General features: G+C 37.5%; 2 protein-coding genes across 6 annotated transcripts in view; one reads left to right on the top strand and one right to left on the bottom strand.

The window, feature by feature from the left end:
• The window catches only part of LOC130178966 (adhesion G protein-coupled receptor L2-like), a 129,326-nt gene extending 119,355 nt beyond the window's left edge, over positions 1-9,971 (bottom strand). For 2 of the 3 annotated variants that reach the window (XM_056391624.1, XM_056391622.1), the window contains exons 1-3: positions 9,873-9,971; positions 7,106-7,287; positions 903-983 (exon numbers count right to left, since the gene is read on the bottom strand). The gene's annotated coding sequence lies outside the window, so the exon portion shown is untranslated. Of the gene's footprint in view, positions 1-902; positions 984-7,105; positions 7,288-9,857 lie in introns of all 3 variants that reach the window. The other variant, XM_056391623.1, reaches the window with a different exon arrangement.
• Positions 9,972-10,025: 54 nt separating this feature from the next.
• efcab14 (EF-hand calcium binding domain 14) lies at positions 10,026-18,265 on the top strand. 3 transcript variants are annotated; one of them, XM_056391640.1, is made up of 9 exons: positions 10,026-10,738; positions 11,860-12,005; positions 12,136-12,281; positions 13,316-13,414; positions 13,521-13,628; positions 15,598-15,759; positions 15,846-15,954; positions 16,040-16,171; positions 16,671-18,265. In XM_056391640.1, exons 1-9 carry the CDS (start codon positions 10,563-10,565, stop codon positions 16,847-16,849), a joined length of 1,257 nt encoding a protein of 418 aa, XP_056247615.1. In that variant the 5' UTR covers positions 10,026-10,562; the 3' UTR covers positions 16,850-18,265. The 3 variants fall into 3 exon arrangements, with proteins under 3 accessions (XP_056247615.1, XP_056247614.1, XP_056247616.1); XM_056391639.1 differs by having other exon boundaries at positions 10,028-10,738; positions 11,857-12,005; XM_056391641.1 differs by having other exon boundaries at positions 10,031-10,738; positions 11,857-12,005; positions 15,598-15,750.
• The last annotated feature ends 38 nt before the right edge of the window (positions 18,266-18,303 follow it).

The following is an 18,303-nucleotide window of genomic DNA, read 5'->3' as shown; positions in this document are numbered from 1 at the left end:
GGAAAGTACTCCAAACACTAGATTGCAAGTAAATTCTTTGCACATGGTGAACAACACAGGCCAATGGTTTACAACTGCACAAAGTCGTCTTTGATAACAACATTTCTACGATCATTTTTCACACTGGCTGGCTGTTCATTAAGGTAATTAAATTCCCTTTTAAATATTTTCAGGATGCTTCAGGAGCCCATCTGTTGCCAAGGTGTTTGGCCACATTTCCTTGTGATTTGGCATGAATAACAACAAATTGGGTGGTAAGAGCAAAAGCTTTTTTTTTTCTTTTTCTTTTTCTTTTTCTTTTTTTTTTTTTTTTTTTTTTTTTAAATCAGTTTCAGTGACAGCGTGTTTCCGGATTTGCATTTTAATACCAAAAATGGAAAACATTAAATGTAATGTGTTGTATACATCTACAAACTGCTGATGACCTCCTGCTCTTTAAGTATCTCATTTAATTAAAATCACATCACATATGCCACTAACACAACCTCCACAAACCAATCAAAATGCTCCTCCTTTGTCTTGTGACTATGAAATCTGTTGTAAACAGCCCTTTCATGAACCACAGGTAATTCTGCAACAGGGCACACTTGTCCTCGTAGGAGATTGCACACACATTATCAGCCCTAATCCTCTTATTTCCTTTCTCCTTTTAAAAATGTGTCTTTCCTCTCGACCTCATCAGAGGAGGTAGTATTTCTATACTACACGCCGTCTGGCAGCTGCTGTAAGCTCACACTTCATTTTGCGGGGGCTCCATGAACCTCAAGGTCCAGAGAAACACAAATAACACATGCTGCTGAAAATATAGAATATCTTTTTCCATGTGCTGCTCATCTGAACCATAGGCTGAATTACAAAAAAGATCTGGCTGACAGAGAATGCTTTGAAGGTTTTAGTCATACCCAAATGTGCTGGTTTTCCTCTCATGCGCCTCGTCAAGGTTTCTCCCTCGTGCGTCTGGATCGGAGATGCTGGGAGAGGATCTGGTACAAAGAGAATTGCAGATCAACTTCAGCTTGACAGTAGATGAATACAGCCTAGCACAAAGAGCCTAAACAGCGTTACCTGCACCTCAACATAAGTAAAGAAGCACATTTCATTCAGCATGCAACATGCAGAGAGGAAATTATGCTGGTACTTAACTACTACTTGCAAATTTTCCTTTGGTTTCTTTAGCATTATCTCTAAAAAACAACAATACTTTGCCGATTCATAACTGGGGCACATCCTCATTGCTTGCAATAATCGGGAACTGTTATAAGGATATCATTAGACACAGTACAACATTCATGAAAGTGAGTCTACAGACAGTGAATCAGAGGCACATGGCTGTGGCTTGCAGTACAAAGCAGGCAGACAAGGCTTTGCAGAATTAAGCGACACTGAGTGTGCTGCTGTGATTGTCCTTGCCAGGCATGATGGTTCCAGTATCTCATAAACAGACACCCCCCCACCCACACACACACACACACACACCCTTCACTTTTCATGCATTGGACAATTCACACGCCTCCAGTCAGCAACAGTTCTGAGGACAAAAAGGCAGCTCATTAATGGCCGAGATCGAGGGAGGTTAGCGGGGATCCAGCAGCAAGTGAACGTGGGGACTGCAAAACAAGCAAATAATAGCACAGTACGGCATTCAGATACAGAAACCGCATGATGTTGGAGACAAGCTTAAAATGTCTGTCTTTTTTTTTTTCTCTTTCCCAGACACAGCTGTGTCAGTTTGTACAACTCAGATGACTTTTTGAAGGCAAAAAAAACCCAACTATTTTTGCCACCTCATGTTTATTTACCAGGAAGCAATGTGGACTGACCTAATTTTTCTCTCACTTAGCATTGTGCGAAGAATTTTACAGCCGACACTAAAACTACAGCAATAAGGCTCAAATCATCCCATGACCATATGTATGGATGTGATTAGACCATTAGCTCAGTGTGGTTGTAACTCTCAATTTCTCCAATCAGGTGCAGGCTGCATTAACACCGAGCAGATGTTCTTGTCAGTTCAAACCCCACATGTGTTAAGTCTTTGTGAATGATATGGGCAATTTCACAGCTAGAATTCAGATATTATGAATAATGAGTCTAATATTTTAAATTCTCACACTTGGTGTTGACATTTTGTGTTTGCGTTCGTAGAATTATTAGTTATCTTAGGATAATTAGACGATAGAAGGGAAAATGAAGTGTTAGTGACATTACAAGGCAGTTAATACTTATTTCCAAACATAGTTTCAATGGCTTATTAAACTTTGACACAGTTTTGTTAAATTATATAAAAAGTCAGAGGTAATCAGGACGGATTGTGTGCACAACAAATATATTAGTCATGAAACAGCCTTTCACTGAAACAGTCTGTTAGTGGAAAGTAGCTAAGTATTGTATTTAAGTACAATTCTGAGGTATTTGAACTGTAGTTGAGAATTTCTACGTACTGCAACTTTATACATCTACTCCACTACATTTATCAAGGAAATATTGTTCTTTTTTCTCAGCTTTTGTTACAAGCTACTTTAAAGATGATAAAAACAAAATATAATTAACAAATAGTTTATGATGTAGGCTATTATTATAGATTAAGACATCCATGAGTACATGAAGTAGTTAAAATAAGCCTCACCGTTAAAGTGATGCTTACACATTAATGCATCAATAATATTAATAATAATCCAGTTATATAATACACATCCGACAGGGGTCATTCTGCATAATGAGTGCTTTTACTTTTTTTCTGCTGATACTTCTGTACATAAGTAAAATTTGGAATGCAGGACTTTGACTCCTAACAGAGCTTTTATACACTGTTGATATTTTTACTAAAGTAAAAGACCTGAACACATCTGCCACAACTGAAACAGTCACATAAACAACTACACACAAAAAGGCTGCAGCCAAACACACACACACTCACACACACAAAAACCAGTTTATGCAACTGCCAATACAACTTACAAATTACAGTGTGTGGGATAGGATGTCACATTTCACTCCCTTTCTTTGAGGAAAAAAATAACTCCCTCTGTATTTGCCTTGGAGATACGTTTTTTGTTTGTTTTTTTAAACCGCCCAGTGTGTAAAAGACAGATGTGTGTGCCATTAACAGTAGATTTTGAGGAAAAAACTAGAAAGCGGAATAGAAAGAGGCAGCAATATGACAAATGATACAACCATCACATGTTTGGCAAATTTAATAAAACTACGTCAAGAACAAACTCTCTGTTGCTGATAACAATAGAGAGAGCGTAGCTGCAATTCACAGCACAAAACCCCATCAGCCTTTGTCACAGATGAGCTGCAGTAAAGGGAGTCTGGTCTGCTGCGGGCTGGATATACTTAATGAAATAGCCGCTGTGTGAGAGAAATCTAGGGCACAACAGTATTTCTGTTTACCGCTATTTACCCCCACCATGCACTCTGAGGAGTTTCTGGGGAAAACAGGTGCAAAAAATCCTGTTCCACCTTATCAAGAATGAGTACTGTTCTTGTCCTCTCAGCGGTCCAGACAACGGTGCCATCAATAAAGTCAGCTCCCTCTCTGCCATGCTTTAATTACTCACATAAACAGTTTTTAATCAAATCTGCAAAACTTCAATGGATTTTTTTCCCCTCCAGATGCTTCGCACCCGCTCTTGCCTCCATTTTCTGTTTTCTGATTTCCTTTACATGTCAGCTGTGTCTCTCTATTCTTCTTCATCTGTTTGCCTATTTTATTCTTCTTCTGTTTTCTTTTATTCTCCCTTTGCGCTCTCTTGACGATGCTGCAAATCAGTAAACTCGCTTGAAACAAGTTATAAAAAAGGGGGGAAAAATGTGATTATGTGGATTGGAATTGTCTCTTTTTTTTCCCCTTCTCCTCAGCAAATAAGAGAAACCCCGAGGAAGAGGAAGATACCTAGTGCACTGAAGACATTACCAGGAAAATGAAGGGCCTATTTCACAGACATGGATTAAACTAATCCTGGTCTAATACACTGAAAAAGAGAACTTTGGCTGTCTGTCTGTGAAACCAATCCTTAAATCTCATTGAATTTAAAATGTCTGATATTTCTGCTTTACACTCAGCTGCATTACACAATATGGGAGACCTATCAGTGCAGATGCTTTATTAATAGCACCGAGCTGGGTCGTATAAGCTTCCGCGTTGATTCCCATAAACATGTTTACGAATGATTTGAAGAGCAAAAGATTTACGCTAAACAATAAACTCTGACAGTTCTTGAATTTACTGCATGTTTGGTTTTACTTTCCCCAAAATTCAATCAAAGAACGTTCTCCCTGTCTGATTTTTTTTTTCCCCTCTCTCACCGCTTTCATTTGCTTAATATATTAATCTATTCCCTTTTATCCATTTCAGATTATATCAAACCTTTGCTGTATCTCTGCAGTGGCGGCCTATACAGTTCCGTGTCGCCACAGTGTGATTTCTGGCAGAAGACAGAGAATTAATTGCTAAATTGTGATGTTCCTGTCCAATACGTTTTCTTTTACATTTAACTGACACTTCTACACTGAGGGAGTTACAATAAAAGCTGCAAATAGTCGTCAAATTGTCATCTCGCTCTCCGTCTCTGCTTTTACACTGAAGATATTTCCAGGCTATCCACAATGGCGAATGTTACAATTGTGTTAATTATTCATGATTACATGATCTCAAATGCATTTTGCTCCCTAAACACAGCTGACTGTGTATGTATGCAGCTAATGTTGAGTGTGGCAGAATGTAAAATATTTAGGCGTACAAGCCCTTTACGATTATAGGACCTCTGCACAAGATACTGCGATCAATAATACAACTGGAAAATGATCAATGATGACCGCTGCACTGGATATGAATAATATTTGCATTGCTGCCTTTGGATTGAACCAAGCCAGAGATTCTGAGCTCATCTGTCCTTGACTCAAGTGTTGCCTTAATGCTGCATGTCTAGGATTCTTTGATGTGAGAACATTGCCCCCTGCTGATTCCCTTTTGAACTCTAACAGAGGCCTCCTCAAGCTGTGCTGACTGACAGAAGACATGTGGGATGGGGTCACACAAATGCTGCAGAACGATGGCTCTTAGCTTCGACAACTTTTTACTTATCTATTTATTTTTTAAGTTCTGTCTGATCACATGTCACTCGGGAGTCATTTCCCTGTGAGTTTCATCTGCAGCAGTAAATGTGTCGTGTTCTGGATAAGTTGTTGATATTTGTTAGGACTTCACAAACCAAAGTCATTGAAGAAATCACACAGAATATAGTTTGAGTGGTTTAAATAATTCACGCAGATCCCAAATAAATATTGAATACATAACAAAAACATACTAATTGATTTAGAGCATCCAGGCAGCATTTATTTTCACTGCAGCATTAAAGACCATGAAAACCTGGCTTCATTGCTTAAATTTTTCTCTATAGCATTAAATATTGATTGAATAAAAATCTGAGTGTAAGTTTGAGAACAAACATCCTGAAGAATTATTTATTTAATTTAACACTTGAAATCACTTGGTTAACTGAAGTACATGACATGACCTTTGTCCAACTGTACCCTAAGTTTCTGTCTGTATTTAATTTAAGCAATTAATCAATGAATCGACTTGCCAGGATTTTAATCAGGAACTAGTTTGCTAATTGATTAATCTAGTTTGATAATATATTAATTTAGCCAAAACCTAAAGACACTGAGTCTAAGAAAAGAAGCAAATTATCACATTTAAGAAGCTGAAACCAGAAAATGTTTGGAATAGTTGCTTGAAAAATGACCAGTAAACAGTTATCAAAATAGTTAATTTTCTATCCATGAATAATCAATTAATCGGCTAATCGTTGGTGCTGTACTTTGTTATGACAACCAAAACAATATGTGGATTGAGTTGCTATTTCTATAGGTTGACTTACAGCATCTCGTACAGCTATTTATCTCAGTCACGCTTGTCACCATTTCAGTCACCAAATTTCTGTTGTTATTCTTCATGGATGTAGCTAAGCAGCTGGCTAGCTGTGTAGGAAGACATGACATCCCTATTCTTATTTCCACCTACAAAGCTCTGGTAAGCCTGCAACTAATTGTTATTTTCATATATTCATATTTTTCATTATTTCATGTTTTATTAATCGCTCAATCATTTGGTCTTTAAACATTTAAGAAACAGCAAAAAATGCCCGTGCAGTTTCCAAGAGCCCAAGGTGACGTCATCAAATGTCTCATTTTATCCAGTCAAGAACCTAAAGACATTCACTTTACTTCGGTGAAAGACAAGGAAAAGCAGAAAAACTTCATATCTGAGAATCTGGAACCAACAATTGATGCTTGAAAAATGATTTAAACGATTAATAGACTATCAAAATAGATGCCAATTAATTTTCTGACGATCAATAGACTGATTAATTGACTTATTGTTGCAGCTCTGGAGGCTTCAGACAAAACAAAAAAAGCAGATACCACTTGTGGAATAACCAAAACTGTTTTAACTTTAGTAAAAAGTTGTGTGTTCACGTTGGACTCCATTTCTCACAGTAAGACGCTGATTGAGAAAATTGATTTTCAAGGACTTTGATAACACAAAAAAGAGCTGAACGAATGAAAAACAAAGCTTGTGCTTTCCTGTAAATTCTGTTTGTTTCCTGATAAAGCATCAGACAGCAGCTGCCAGAGATAAAGTTCATAAGTTCAAGTATGTGTGACAGTTCTCCATACCATGTGGATCCTGTTTCATCTGTCAAACAGGAAAACACATATTTCATGATGGAATTTTTATGTCAGCTAGCTGAGTCATCCAACATAATGGCTGAAAGATCTTAAACAAACGGTAAAATCGCCTGGTGAGAGAAATTGGTATTCTACCAGCACCCCTGCTTCCAACTGATGATAATCTGTATTCACACAGTCTGCCATGTTAGATGAAAGCCTTCAATTAGCAGTCAATTCTATTCAGTATTTCCTATCATGCCAACACTATTTACATTTCCTGTCAGCACCCAAGGCAGCTCCCTGCCCGACAGTTGCAGGAATCGCTCCTGGTGAGAATATGAGTAACCCTGCTGTGAACAAAGTGCAAAAACAAGTGTTTTGTAGTAATCAGAGCCGTGGGCTGCTAATGTCTGATGCTCCCTACCTCGTGGCTGTAGATGTGAGGAGCCATAAGTTGAAGTGTCATCCTTTCAGTCTTAACCCTGGATGAAAAACTGAGACTCCAGCAAAGAGATGAAACACCTCTGATGCTTTGATTTGCAGCTTCATGCTGGCGGGGGTCTGCGTAGGCCCTCAGCGTGATGCTTGTCCCCTCACCAGGTGTTCCTAGTGGAAACAAGCCAATGATTGAATTTCTCTCTGCTATACCTACATGGCACAGGTGGATTCACAGCAAATGTATTCAAAACAATACAGTAACTGCTTCCCAGTTTAATGCCCTTAAATAACATTGCAGGCACATAAGTCTGGGTAAGCTATGATAATATTAGCTTTTATTGTGAACTGACAAGTATTGCCTTGAGAAATTCTTTTCTGGGGATAATAAAGCATCAGCAGTTGGCCTCATCTCTTGCAACTCAATAACCAAACTCACACTGAGATGCTGAGGAGCATCTCAATTCCTTTCTGTGTTTTATAAATTGGCCCAGTGTGGCGATTTTCATTCAGTGTCATTATTATTAGTATTGTACTGTGGTAGTATGAGGAGGGGGGGCAGGCACATAAAGGAACATATTTTCAAAGCCATGAGCAGGCCAGTGGGAGTCCTTTTTCAAAGAAAAAGAGCTAAAGGCCAGTCTGTAGCGACCCCACTTCTACCCAGCCCATGTGTCTTGCTGGGTCAGCCCAATAGCGCTCCAGGTCAGCTGGATTTCTGGTGGACCCCTGCTTGAGGAGGTGAATTGGAACAAAAAATGTAATCCTATTTTATAGAATGTGCTGCATTCATGACAATATGCAAACACCAAAACAAACTTGCTAAAAAATGACAATGGTCTGCATGAGGGCTAACCTGTAAATATTACAATATACAGGCTATAAATGTGAAAATTAAAGCTGCAACAATTGGTCGTTGTTGTTTATCAATGAAAAATGCCAAACATTTGCAGGTTCCAGCTTCTAAGATGTGAGGATTTGCTGCTTTTCCCTGTTTTATATCATGCTGAACTGACTATATTTGAGTTTTGGACAAAACAAACAATATGAACACCAGTAACTGGGTTTGAGCAAACACAAGCCATTTATTACTATCACCTGCCAAATAATTAGATTTACTGATTGATTGATAAGGAAAATAATTATTTGTTGCAGCCTTTGTACAAATGGCTCCAACTAATGTGGTTGACATCATTATCATAATATTAATAAGGATATTTTCTAATATGTATCACAATAAGCAAATGCATGCCCAATCACATAGAATAATCAAAGTGATATTCAGAACAATGAGCTGTGTTCCACTGTCTTTTATCGGATGAGATTAAGTTAGAGATTAATGAAAATAACTTTTTTTTTTATTCAATGTCATTCATTTGAACAGAAATTTGTAAAATGATAACATGATGAATCAAAATATCATTGAGCTAAAAGTTCATAAAGGATCATATTGAAAACTGTCCTGCCAAAACTCTGATTCTGACCTGATCCTGTTACAGGACACGCATACCTTGAAAGCAAAAACTGTAAATAGAAAAAAGTAAAAAGATATAGCATCAAAGTTTTTCTTTCGTACCTTGAAATTAGCTTCATGAGCAATAAAAATCGTTTTTAACGTAGTTATTCTACTGAGCAAAAATAAAAGCACTTAGTCACTGAGGACAAAATCACTAAACCCACCCAGATGAGGTCCCTAACCCATGGATACATTAAGAACCCAAAAAACTAGATGTAACCAAACAGTTGGAATCTGTCGATATAGGGAATGACAGTGAGTTGTTTGGCTATATTAGGCAAGTGTCATACTGATTTTTCTCTGGTACAGTCAAATTGAACTTGGCACCAGTAAAGAGTTTAGCATTTTTACAATTTAGTTTCAGATGCTCAGTTTTGGTATTCAGTATTCACATCATTTACTTAATTAAAAGTACTAATACTACACTGCCTACACAGAAAATATTACCCAAGTAAGTATAATCAGGAAAATGTACTTAAACTTGAGTAGGTAAAACAGCAAGTCCTCGCTTTTGAGAGGCTGGAACCATGAAATACAGGGAATTTTTATTAAATGACCACTTTTCAACATATTTTTTTGCTCATCAGCTAATCAGTTAATCATCTAATCCTTTCAGCTCTAATTGTATATATCTTTGTGTTGTTTAATCTATAGTAATGCATAATTTTATAAACTTGTATGTCTTGTGTGCAAAATCTAAAAGTACAGCATTCCCCTCTTAAATAAAGTACACGTTCCTCAGATTTGTAGTTAGTTGTAATTTAATGCAATGTAATGTAATGTAGTGAGTTACATTCAGCCAATACAGAAGCAAATTATTTGTGCCTTGCCTCTTGTCCTTCTCATCTTTAGCTTTAGAGATGCAAAACAATCACAGAGGGACACATAATGATCACAGAGACACAATTCGTCTACAGACACAAAATGTAGGATGCAAACCAGAACAAAAAGAAACAAAACAACTCAGAGACATGCAAAATGACTACAACTAGAGACACGCAAAATGACCACAAAGAGATACAAAACAACCACAAACAGAAAATGACTACAGAGATATGCAAAATGACCACATCCAGAAAACAGGAGATGCAAATGACAACAAAGAGACATAAAACAACCACGGAGACACAAAACGACCACAAAGAGACACAAAACTACTGCAGAGACGAGCAAAATGACCACAAAGAGACGCAAAACGACCATGACAAGAAACAACCCAACATACAAGGGGGCTTTTTACTTGCATGTGCCCAGGGGGGCCATTTTCCCATAATCCGTCCATGGTTGTTGGGTCGGGGCTTCGTTCTGTGTCGCTCCCTGTCAAAACCTGAGCAGAGGAAGTTGTAGCTGTTCACTGCACCAATCAGCTGTGAGGTTACTTTGACGCCCTGCCCAAACAACACAGGCAGCAGCATAGATTTCTGGAAATACAACGCCGGATGTTTAGCTTCTATAATAGAATTTATAATAGTTTTTAAAAATCTATTTAAATCCTTTATGCTGTATTTCTTAGCGACGTCGGGGCAGGTAACTTTAAACCTCGCTGAGAGGCGATGTAATAGCACAGTAATGTCAACCAGCCACTGTTAGCAAGGTGTCAGATGCTAGCAGAGCTAGCTAACGTATGTGATAGCCGGCGGCTAGTTGTAGAAAGTTGTTTTAGAGAAGCTTTTGGGGGAGAATAACGTAATGTCGACAAGCAGCTGAACATTTTTGTGTATTAGGTGTAAGTCAACAAGGCAACCAACCGGCACAGTCCGATGTGTTTATATCCGTTAGCGCCGTTGCGTGGTTGAAATTCAAGCTAGCAGGCGAACGCTGAGTTAGCTTAGCTGCTACTTAAACGACAACATCCACCAAACTGGACAAAACATTGGATTTAGTCGGGTTTAAGTCGGGTTCGGCGGGTTCGCTGACCCCTCAGAAGAAGATGAAGAAGAGGAAGGAGCTGAATGCCTTGATTGGACTGGGGGATAGTAAGAGAAAGAAGACCAAAAAGGGGTCCGGTCACCGACTTCTCCGAACAGAGCCACCGGACTCCGAGTCTGACTCGAGCTCGGACGACGACGAGTTCAACAACCTGAGCGGCGGAGCCAACTTTGGGAAGTGAGTGGTCGATTTAATAACATTTTGTTGTGGGGTAAGATATAGTATGGTGTGTTTTGCTCTGTCTCACCGCCATATATTGGCTGCATAAAACTGATTTTATTTCTAAGGAAAAAGAAAAGTAACCTACATCAAGTAACTAAAACCAGAGCTGTAACAATTACTCTGTTAATCGATTTCCAAAAACATCTAATATGATAATCGGTTAGATATTTTATATCTAGCTTTTGGAGTGCTAGGATTTGATCAATTTTTTGTCATATATACATATTGTGTTGTGGACTGTTGGTTGAATAAAATAAATAACCTGGGGTTGTGTGAAATTTGAATGGGCATTTTTCTTCTTCCTGCCATTTTTGAGACGGAACAATTACTGGAATCAAGAAAATAATCAGTAGATTAATCAATAATGAGACTAACCATTAGTTGCAGCCCTAAAGTAAATTAAATAAGACTGAATCAGCACAACAGCCACTTTACTTCAAAGCTATGTGAATTCTGTTTTTATAACGAGTTTTGCTTTTTTAAAAATATGTTGTTAATTTTATTGCTATTTCAATTTTATAGAATACCAGGTTGCCAGTGTCTTGGAACCAGAGTACATACTATTTAAGTCTTCTTTTACAAATATGCTAAAGGTTGACAATGAAAAATAAATCTTAAATCTTGAATTTTGTTTTTCAGCACATATGCTCTGTGACAGAAATAGCCCTATTTTCCTCTACCCTGGAGCACATTGCCTAACAATATATTGTAGTCCTTGTGCAGAGGTTAAAAGAAAGGTATAAATATTTACAGATCAATTGATCATTCCGCTTGCTCCTCTTTTGCACACAGAGCAGAGTAAAACAAGACACATCCTGCATGCTAAAATGATGGTCATGCTTTTTTCTGAAGCTTAATATCAGCCAAATTAGAATTAATCTATTCTACATTCAGCATGAGTATGATATGATACAGTATGTAGCAGCCCATATTCTTAAGCTCCAGTATTTATCACTAATCTTCATAATTCCCATGGCATAGCATGCGGTCTTCTGAAAATATCCCCTTCATTAATAATGAAAGAGGCTGTGAAGTTGTAATGTCTAATGTTACCATGTTCCTTCTTTTCACAGAAGAAGCTACACGCAGTGCTGCAATGTGTGCTATCCCTTGTTTCTGTTCATCATACTAGCTGCCTGTGTCATGGCCTGTGCTGGACTCATATGGATGCAGATTGCTCTGAAAGAGGATCTTGACTCACTGAAAGAAAAGCTGCACAGCAGTAAGACTCATTATCGCACACCACCAGTTACCTTGTGTTGGTCATAAACCTTTTATATCCCAGGTACAGAGTAATGCATTCCTTTTGTTTTTAACATTGCTATTAACATATAGTAATGTTTTTGTAACAGTGGAATCCAGCCAGAAGGTGTCATCAAGTGAAATCCCAAAACTAAGTGAGGACCTGAAGAACAAGGAGAGAAAGCTTGATGACATTGAGAACGGGGACAAGGGGTTGAGCAAACTCTGGTCCAACTTAACAGAAATGAACAGAAAGGTGAGAGGGGTTTTTGCATCATTCAAACTGTTATGTAGAAACTAGTTGTCACAATAAACTAGGCATGTTCCAATACCATGTTTTCCTTACCAATACTGATTCATGGCATTCTCCAGGTTAAACTCTTAAATCATTGTAAAATACAAGCAAATACAGTGGCGAACGCCTGAAGTGATGACATACATATACAGTGATCAGCCTCTTATATGGATAAAAAAATCTTTGGAGAAAAATTTCCTAATCAAATGCTGTTTAAATAATTTGCTTATAGTAATCAAGTAGTCTACTTACACTTTTCATTTGGATCTTTTCATATACAAATTCTACTAGTATCAGAATCAAAACAACTCTACAATTAACTATGGAAGAGTATTAAGGTCATACAAGGTAGACCGATTAAACTCGCGCTGATTACAGTTGCATGCACTTTGCTGCTGAGAGTCCTTGTTAAATAGATAATATAGAGTAGTAATACAAAGAATAGAAATTATGACAACTCTGGTTGTGATTGCCAATATACTTTATAGCAATTTGCAAGCACAATGCTGTGCAAGACTTTTCAAGTCTTTTCTTTGGGTTACGCAAACTAAGAATCATACATCATACTTCACATGTTGCAATAACAGCATGATATAAATATACAGTAGTAAACTAGCTGAGCAAGTTTAGATATTTTTTTTGTGTCACAAAATTTTACTCACCCTTACCGTGTTACTGTTACTCACTCACTGACTGTTTTAGAAATGCAACATTATTTTTATCCTGAAATGAGAGTTAGAGCTGGTAATACAACAACTCACTGTGTGTGACAGCTACACATGGCTTTCAATTTACACATATATTTTTAGCGAAGTTTCACACAGGTTTTAAGTTTCCAAACACTGGAGTAAAATGCTCAGTATTTTTACTCTACAACCTTGGTTAGTCTAGATTTTGGGGTCATTAATTTTTTTAAAAAATGAGGTGGCTGGCATAGTTTCGCAAATCTATCTTGGAGGTTTAACTGAATGGTTTGTGTCATGTTACTCCTGCAGATCAGCTTGCTGGACTCTGCTGTAAACCATTTAAAGGCCAACTTGAAATCAGCTGCTGATTTAATCAGCCTTCCCACAACAGTTGAAGAGCTTCAAAAGGTAAAGGCAAAGCAAAACGGAAAAAAATATAAATTTGTTTCAGAATCTATTAATAATCTGTTTTGTTCTGATTTTCACACCTGACCTCAAAATATTTCTTTTCCAGAGCGTTGCTACAATTGGCAGCACACTAACAAGTGTCCAGCACGATGTGAAGACTATGCAGGCTGCTCTTGAAAATCAGAAGAAAGATGACGACTTGAAGAAGACAATGGTAAATTCAAGCCAGTGAAATTTTTATAAGTTGAATACTGAACAACTGAGTGAGTTACTGTTATATAATGAGGTAGATTTCCATCGCCCATTCACTTTTTCAATTTGCACATTAAAAAAAACTGTGGAAAAGCCAGAAAGGTGAAAAAAATCTTGGAAGTCTTTGATTGGCTGATGTGGAAAAATTGGCATATGAATAAAAGCAAAATGCAAAAAAAAAAAACCACAATGGAAACAGACCCAGCGAATAAATCATATGTCAAATTACAACTCTTATGTCAACTCTTTGTGCCCTTTTCCTCTAAAATGGTTTAATCGCACCGACTGCAGATTAGCTCCATCAGGTCATCCATCTCAACAAACCGACTTGTAATATTCTCATAATGGTTGTGGATGGAAACACGCATTAATTAGCATTTTCTTTTGCCAATTTCATTGAAGTTTTGTTAAAATGTGTGCTACATCGGGATGGAATCCCACTTATTTCAGATTAAATAGGATTTTAAGGCTTGCAAAACCTAAATGTCTCTTCCATAGCTTCAAATACACATCTCAATGCTTTGAGATTATTGTGTATGTTTAAGTTTTCAGAAGTTGAATTTTTCCTTCTTTTGTTCAGATCTTTAATTTAATACATGTGTATTTGCTTACTTAATTTATATCTTTTATTTGTGTGGTCTTTCAGAGTAACAGCCACATACCTAACATCAGTTTTGTTTATATTGAATCATTCATTTATATCTCCGGATGAATCAGCTGTTTTGACTTTTTCCAGTCTTCAGTCGCAGTGATGATAAATGTTTTGTGCACTGAGAGGGAGGTAGGCTATGACAATAGCCTAAACCTTTCAGAATGAGTTGTCGAGCTGTATGTTAAACTACTGAAATGTCGATAGTGTTTTGGCCAGCTGACAAACATCACAGAGGAAAACAAGCTATGGTCCTTTCTAAGTAATAAGCCTGCAAGCTCTTGTATTGCATATGAGCAAAGCTGATGGATTTTTTATGAGTCAAAGTTGAATTTCACTTATCTTGTTTGACAGCTTGTCTTTTTTTTTTTTTTATTTACTTCTTTATGTTCTCTGCAGATATTGCAAGAGGCTGCTTTTCTCCTCATTTATTATTAATACCTGAATGTATGGAGCAGTTTGTGTACAGAAAACAAAATGGTACCTTGTGCTTAAGTGAATTAGCTAGTGTAATTAACTACTTCTCGGCTCTTAGATATTGCGGTTCTTTTGCATATTTGTCTGACTCAGAATTGGGGCTAATCCACTTACATACGGCCAAGATGACTCTGTTGATGACATGTCAGTTGATCTGCTTAACAGTAGCATGGATCCAAACCAGAAGCAGCAGTGAACTTTGGCTGTGCCAGATTAATTTGTTTATCTGTTTACCCCAGCAAGCATGCATGTTTTTGCAATTCTTGTCAGGCTTACATTGACAGAGTCACTGGGTTAAGAAGGTCCTGTCATTTCTTGGATCCATGCGTTGGGTTTTCATTCATAATACATGAAACAAGTGCAAATCTATTTTTGTAGCTTAGATTCTTTAGTTTTCTGAGTAAAACTAGGTCAAATATGTGAGACAACTGCAGAATGTTTTCTCCACTTCATTTTTCATAAACAAAATAAGATGGGGGGAAAAAAAGAGGATGGCCAAATAATTGTACACTTAATATATTATACACTGTATATGTAGTTTTTTTTTTTTTTATACAGTGACTGTAATAACTGTGGGATTTCAATCATATATTTCTTGCAGGCTGAGATTTCTGTAGTCTCATGTCTTAAGATTTTGAGGTACAACTTAAACATGTGAAAGTGAATAACTTGGCTCACTGTTTGCCAGCCTAACCTGCCAGGACACTGCTGTTTGATTGCCCATAATTGCACTTGTCTTAGAAAGAAGAAATCTCATGTAACAGTAAACTGCAGGTTGCTTTACATAATTTTTTAATTGCCATAGGACATAATGGACCTGAAGAAAGCAGTGAGTGAGGCTAACAAGACAGAGGAGCAGCACCATACATGGACTGCTGAGCAGATCCACATCCTCCTCTCCACAGTCACAGATCTACGTCAGAGAATGGACTCATTAGAAGACAGGTCAAAAGACAGCGTGAGTCATGTAAAGATTCTCATTTACTCTCTGGAATTTATTGGGCCTACAGAATAAAAATCTATTTTACAACTCATCCTCCATCTGTTTTGCAGGTGAAAGACAAAGACGCAGCAGTTCAACCGGCAATCACGAGTGAAACTCCAGCAACTGAGAAGGTGAAAGAAGCTACAACAACCAAAGCAACACCTGGAGATGTGCAAGGTATGGTGTTGGATAAAGCAGGCTGTCACTAAATCTCCTTGTGTTGCATTTTTATATTTTTTCTTATTATATTTTATTTTCACAGAGATATCCACGCCAATGACAGAGCCGCACACTAGCAGGCGTCCACGCTTCTTAACTCCAAACCGCACCAAGAGAAATGCTAAGACAAGATGCCCAGAGAGGGTGTCCCTGCCTGGTGTCAGTTCTCTGAAAGGTGCACACTACTACTCCCAAGTATTATAGCTCAGCATCCATTAAAGGAATAGTGCAACATTTTGAGAAACACATCTGTTGGTTTTCTTGCAGAGTTAGATGACAAGGTACTGTAGATGTTTGTAATGGTAAAATATAAAAGCTACAATATAAGAAGTCATCATGATTGAGGAAACTTCAAGAAGTTACTGCTCCTGGTGATTAAATAGTCTAGCACATAGCCCAACCTTTTTACATTGCTAAAGCTAGCTGTTTCATGCTAAGCTAAACTAACTGGCTGCTGGCTATGGCCTAATATTAATCGCACAGATATGAGAGTGATAATGAACTTCTCATCTAACACAAAGAAATTAAGCATATTTAAAAAAAAAAAAAAAAAAAAGTCAAACTGTTGCTTAAAAGGCTACAAATTGAGCTGTGAATGTAACTGCAGTACCCTCATCTAGCCCTGCTTGTGCTTCTTAATGAATAAAAATAAGCTTCTTTTTTTTTTCCAACAGACTTGGAGGACGTCTTCCAACAGGCAGGTGTTGGACATAATTCACTCGGATTAATTTACCAAGACCTGAGGAAAGTGTTTGGAACATCAACTCCCAATGCTCGTACCTTGGAGTGCTTTGACAATGACGGGGACCAGAGATACTCCCTGATGGAGCTGAGAGCTGCTTTAGGTTTGTGAGCACATTATCACTGACAGCAGTGAACAGTATTGAAACCCAGCGGGGTCTAGGGGTTCGGAGTTCCCGACCCTCTTCTGTAATTGCTGCACTTTTGTGAACTGAATATTTATCATATTGATTGTGGAACAGTGGCGCTGGCATGCCCCCAACTCACTCCCCTCCCCTCGGTCCATTTCAACTCGTCAGCCACAAAGAATTATCTTAAATTTGAAAAGTAATCAGTATACCTGTATGCAGAATATTCAGCTGTTATTTTAGCAAATCCCTTGGTTTATATGAATAAACCATAAAAAATAAGTGTTGTGAATTATTTTGAATCCCGTTTTCCACTCAGTTCTCAAACTTGCTGTTTTCCTGCACCTGTGTTTTGTTCTTTTTAACCAGTCTGTTTCATCTTGATGTAACATTTCTGTGTGTTTAGCTTCTGTGGAGGCTGTAAATGTCAGTCTGTTGCAGATGTCCCCACCCATCAACATAAACACCTGGTACAACTCACCTGAACCTTATTTATAGAACACCAGATAGAATTTTATGAATGTTTACAAATGACTACTAGTAACAGACTTTTTGTGAGACTTTGGTTTTGTTTTTAGACGGTTTCCTAACTTATCTGAAACACACAATTGAGCATAAGAATAAAGATTTTTGTATGCTCTTTTATAAGATGAATCTAAAGTTTCTTATTCCTTTTTCCTGTCGTTGAGTGTTTTCTCATTAATCTTCAGTTAGTTGCAATTGGGATTATGTGTTTAGTCCATCTGTACAGTTGTTTGATCTGTAGGTTTTTTTTTTTGCTTGTTTTTGCTGTTTTCAGTTCTACAAGATTTGAAGGGCTATGAACACTTAGAATCAACTGGGAAGAATTTTGAAATGGTAACTTGTGAGGCATATGTAGCAATAACAAAATGACGTAGATATTTCTTGATTAAAATTGCAGTAGGCAGAAAGCTCACAATTTGTAACAGGTAGTATAAGAAGCACTGACCATCACTCTTTACTTGATTCATTTTATTCAGTTTCTATGGACCTAATAATGGTGTATTTACATAATAAGTTTGTCATACTCAAACATTGTACTCTGTAAAAATGGTGTAAAAGTATTTTCAGCCGATTATCTTGTGAAGGGGGTTGGGTTGGTAACATTTGCTTTACGGTCTTAATCTCAACATTGTACATTTTTAAAATAATTCTGTTGTGCTTTGCATGTTGCTTATAATGTAACATGAACAAATAATTTATAAACTTAACATAGTTGAGGACTTGTTTTTGCAGGGCAATGGTTAGTTGAGCTCAAAATGTAAAGTAGCTTTGGCCATCATGACTTAGATTTTGGGTCCACGCCGCTACTGTACACGAGAGATTTTATGAATGTGTTTTTGTGTGAGCACCAATGAATAAACACACAGTTAAAGGTTTGATTTGTGGTCTGTCTGGTGTTTTAAGACATGAAGTG

The sequence above is a fragment of the Seriola aureovittata genome, chromosome 12 (assembly GCF_021018895.1).
Source record: "Seriola aureovittata isolate HTS-2021-v1 ecotype China chromosome 12, ASM2101889v1, whole genome shotgun sequence".
NCBI classification, from domain to species: Eukaryota; Metazoa; Chordata; class Actinopteri; order Carangiformes; family Carangidae; genus Seriola; species Seriola aureovittata.
Note: the sequence above shows the minus strand (reverse complement) of the source record. Positions and strands in the feature narration are given on the sequence as shown.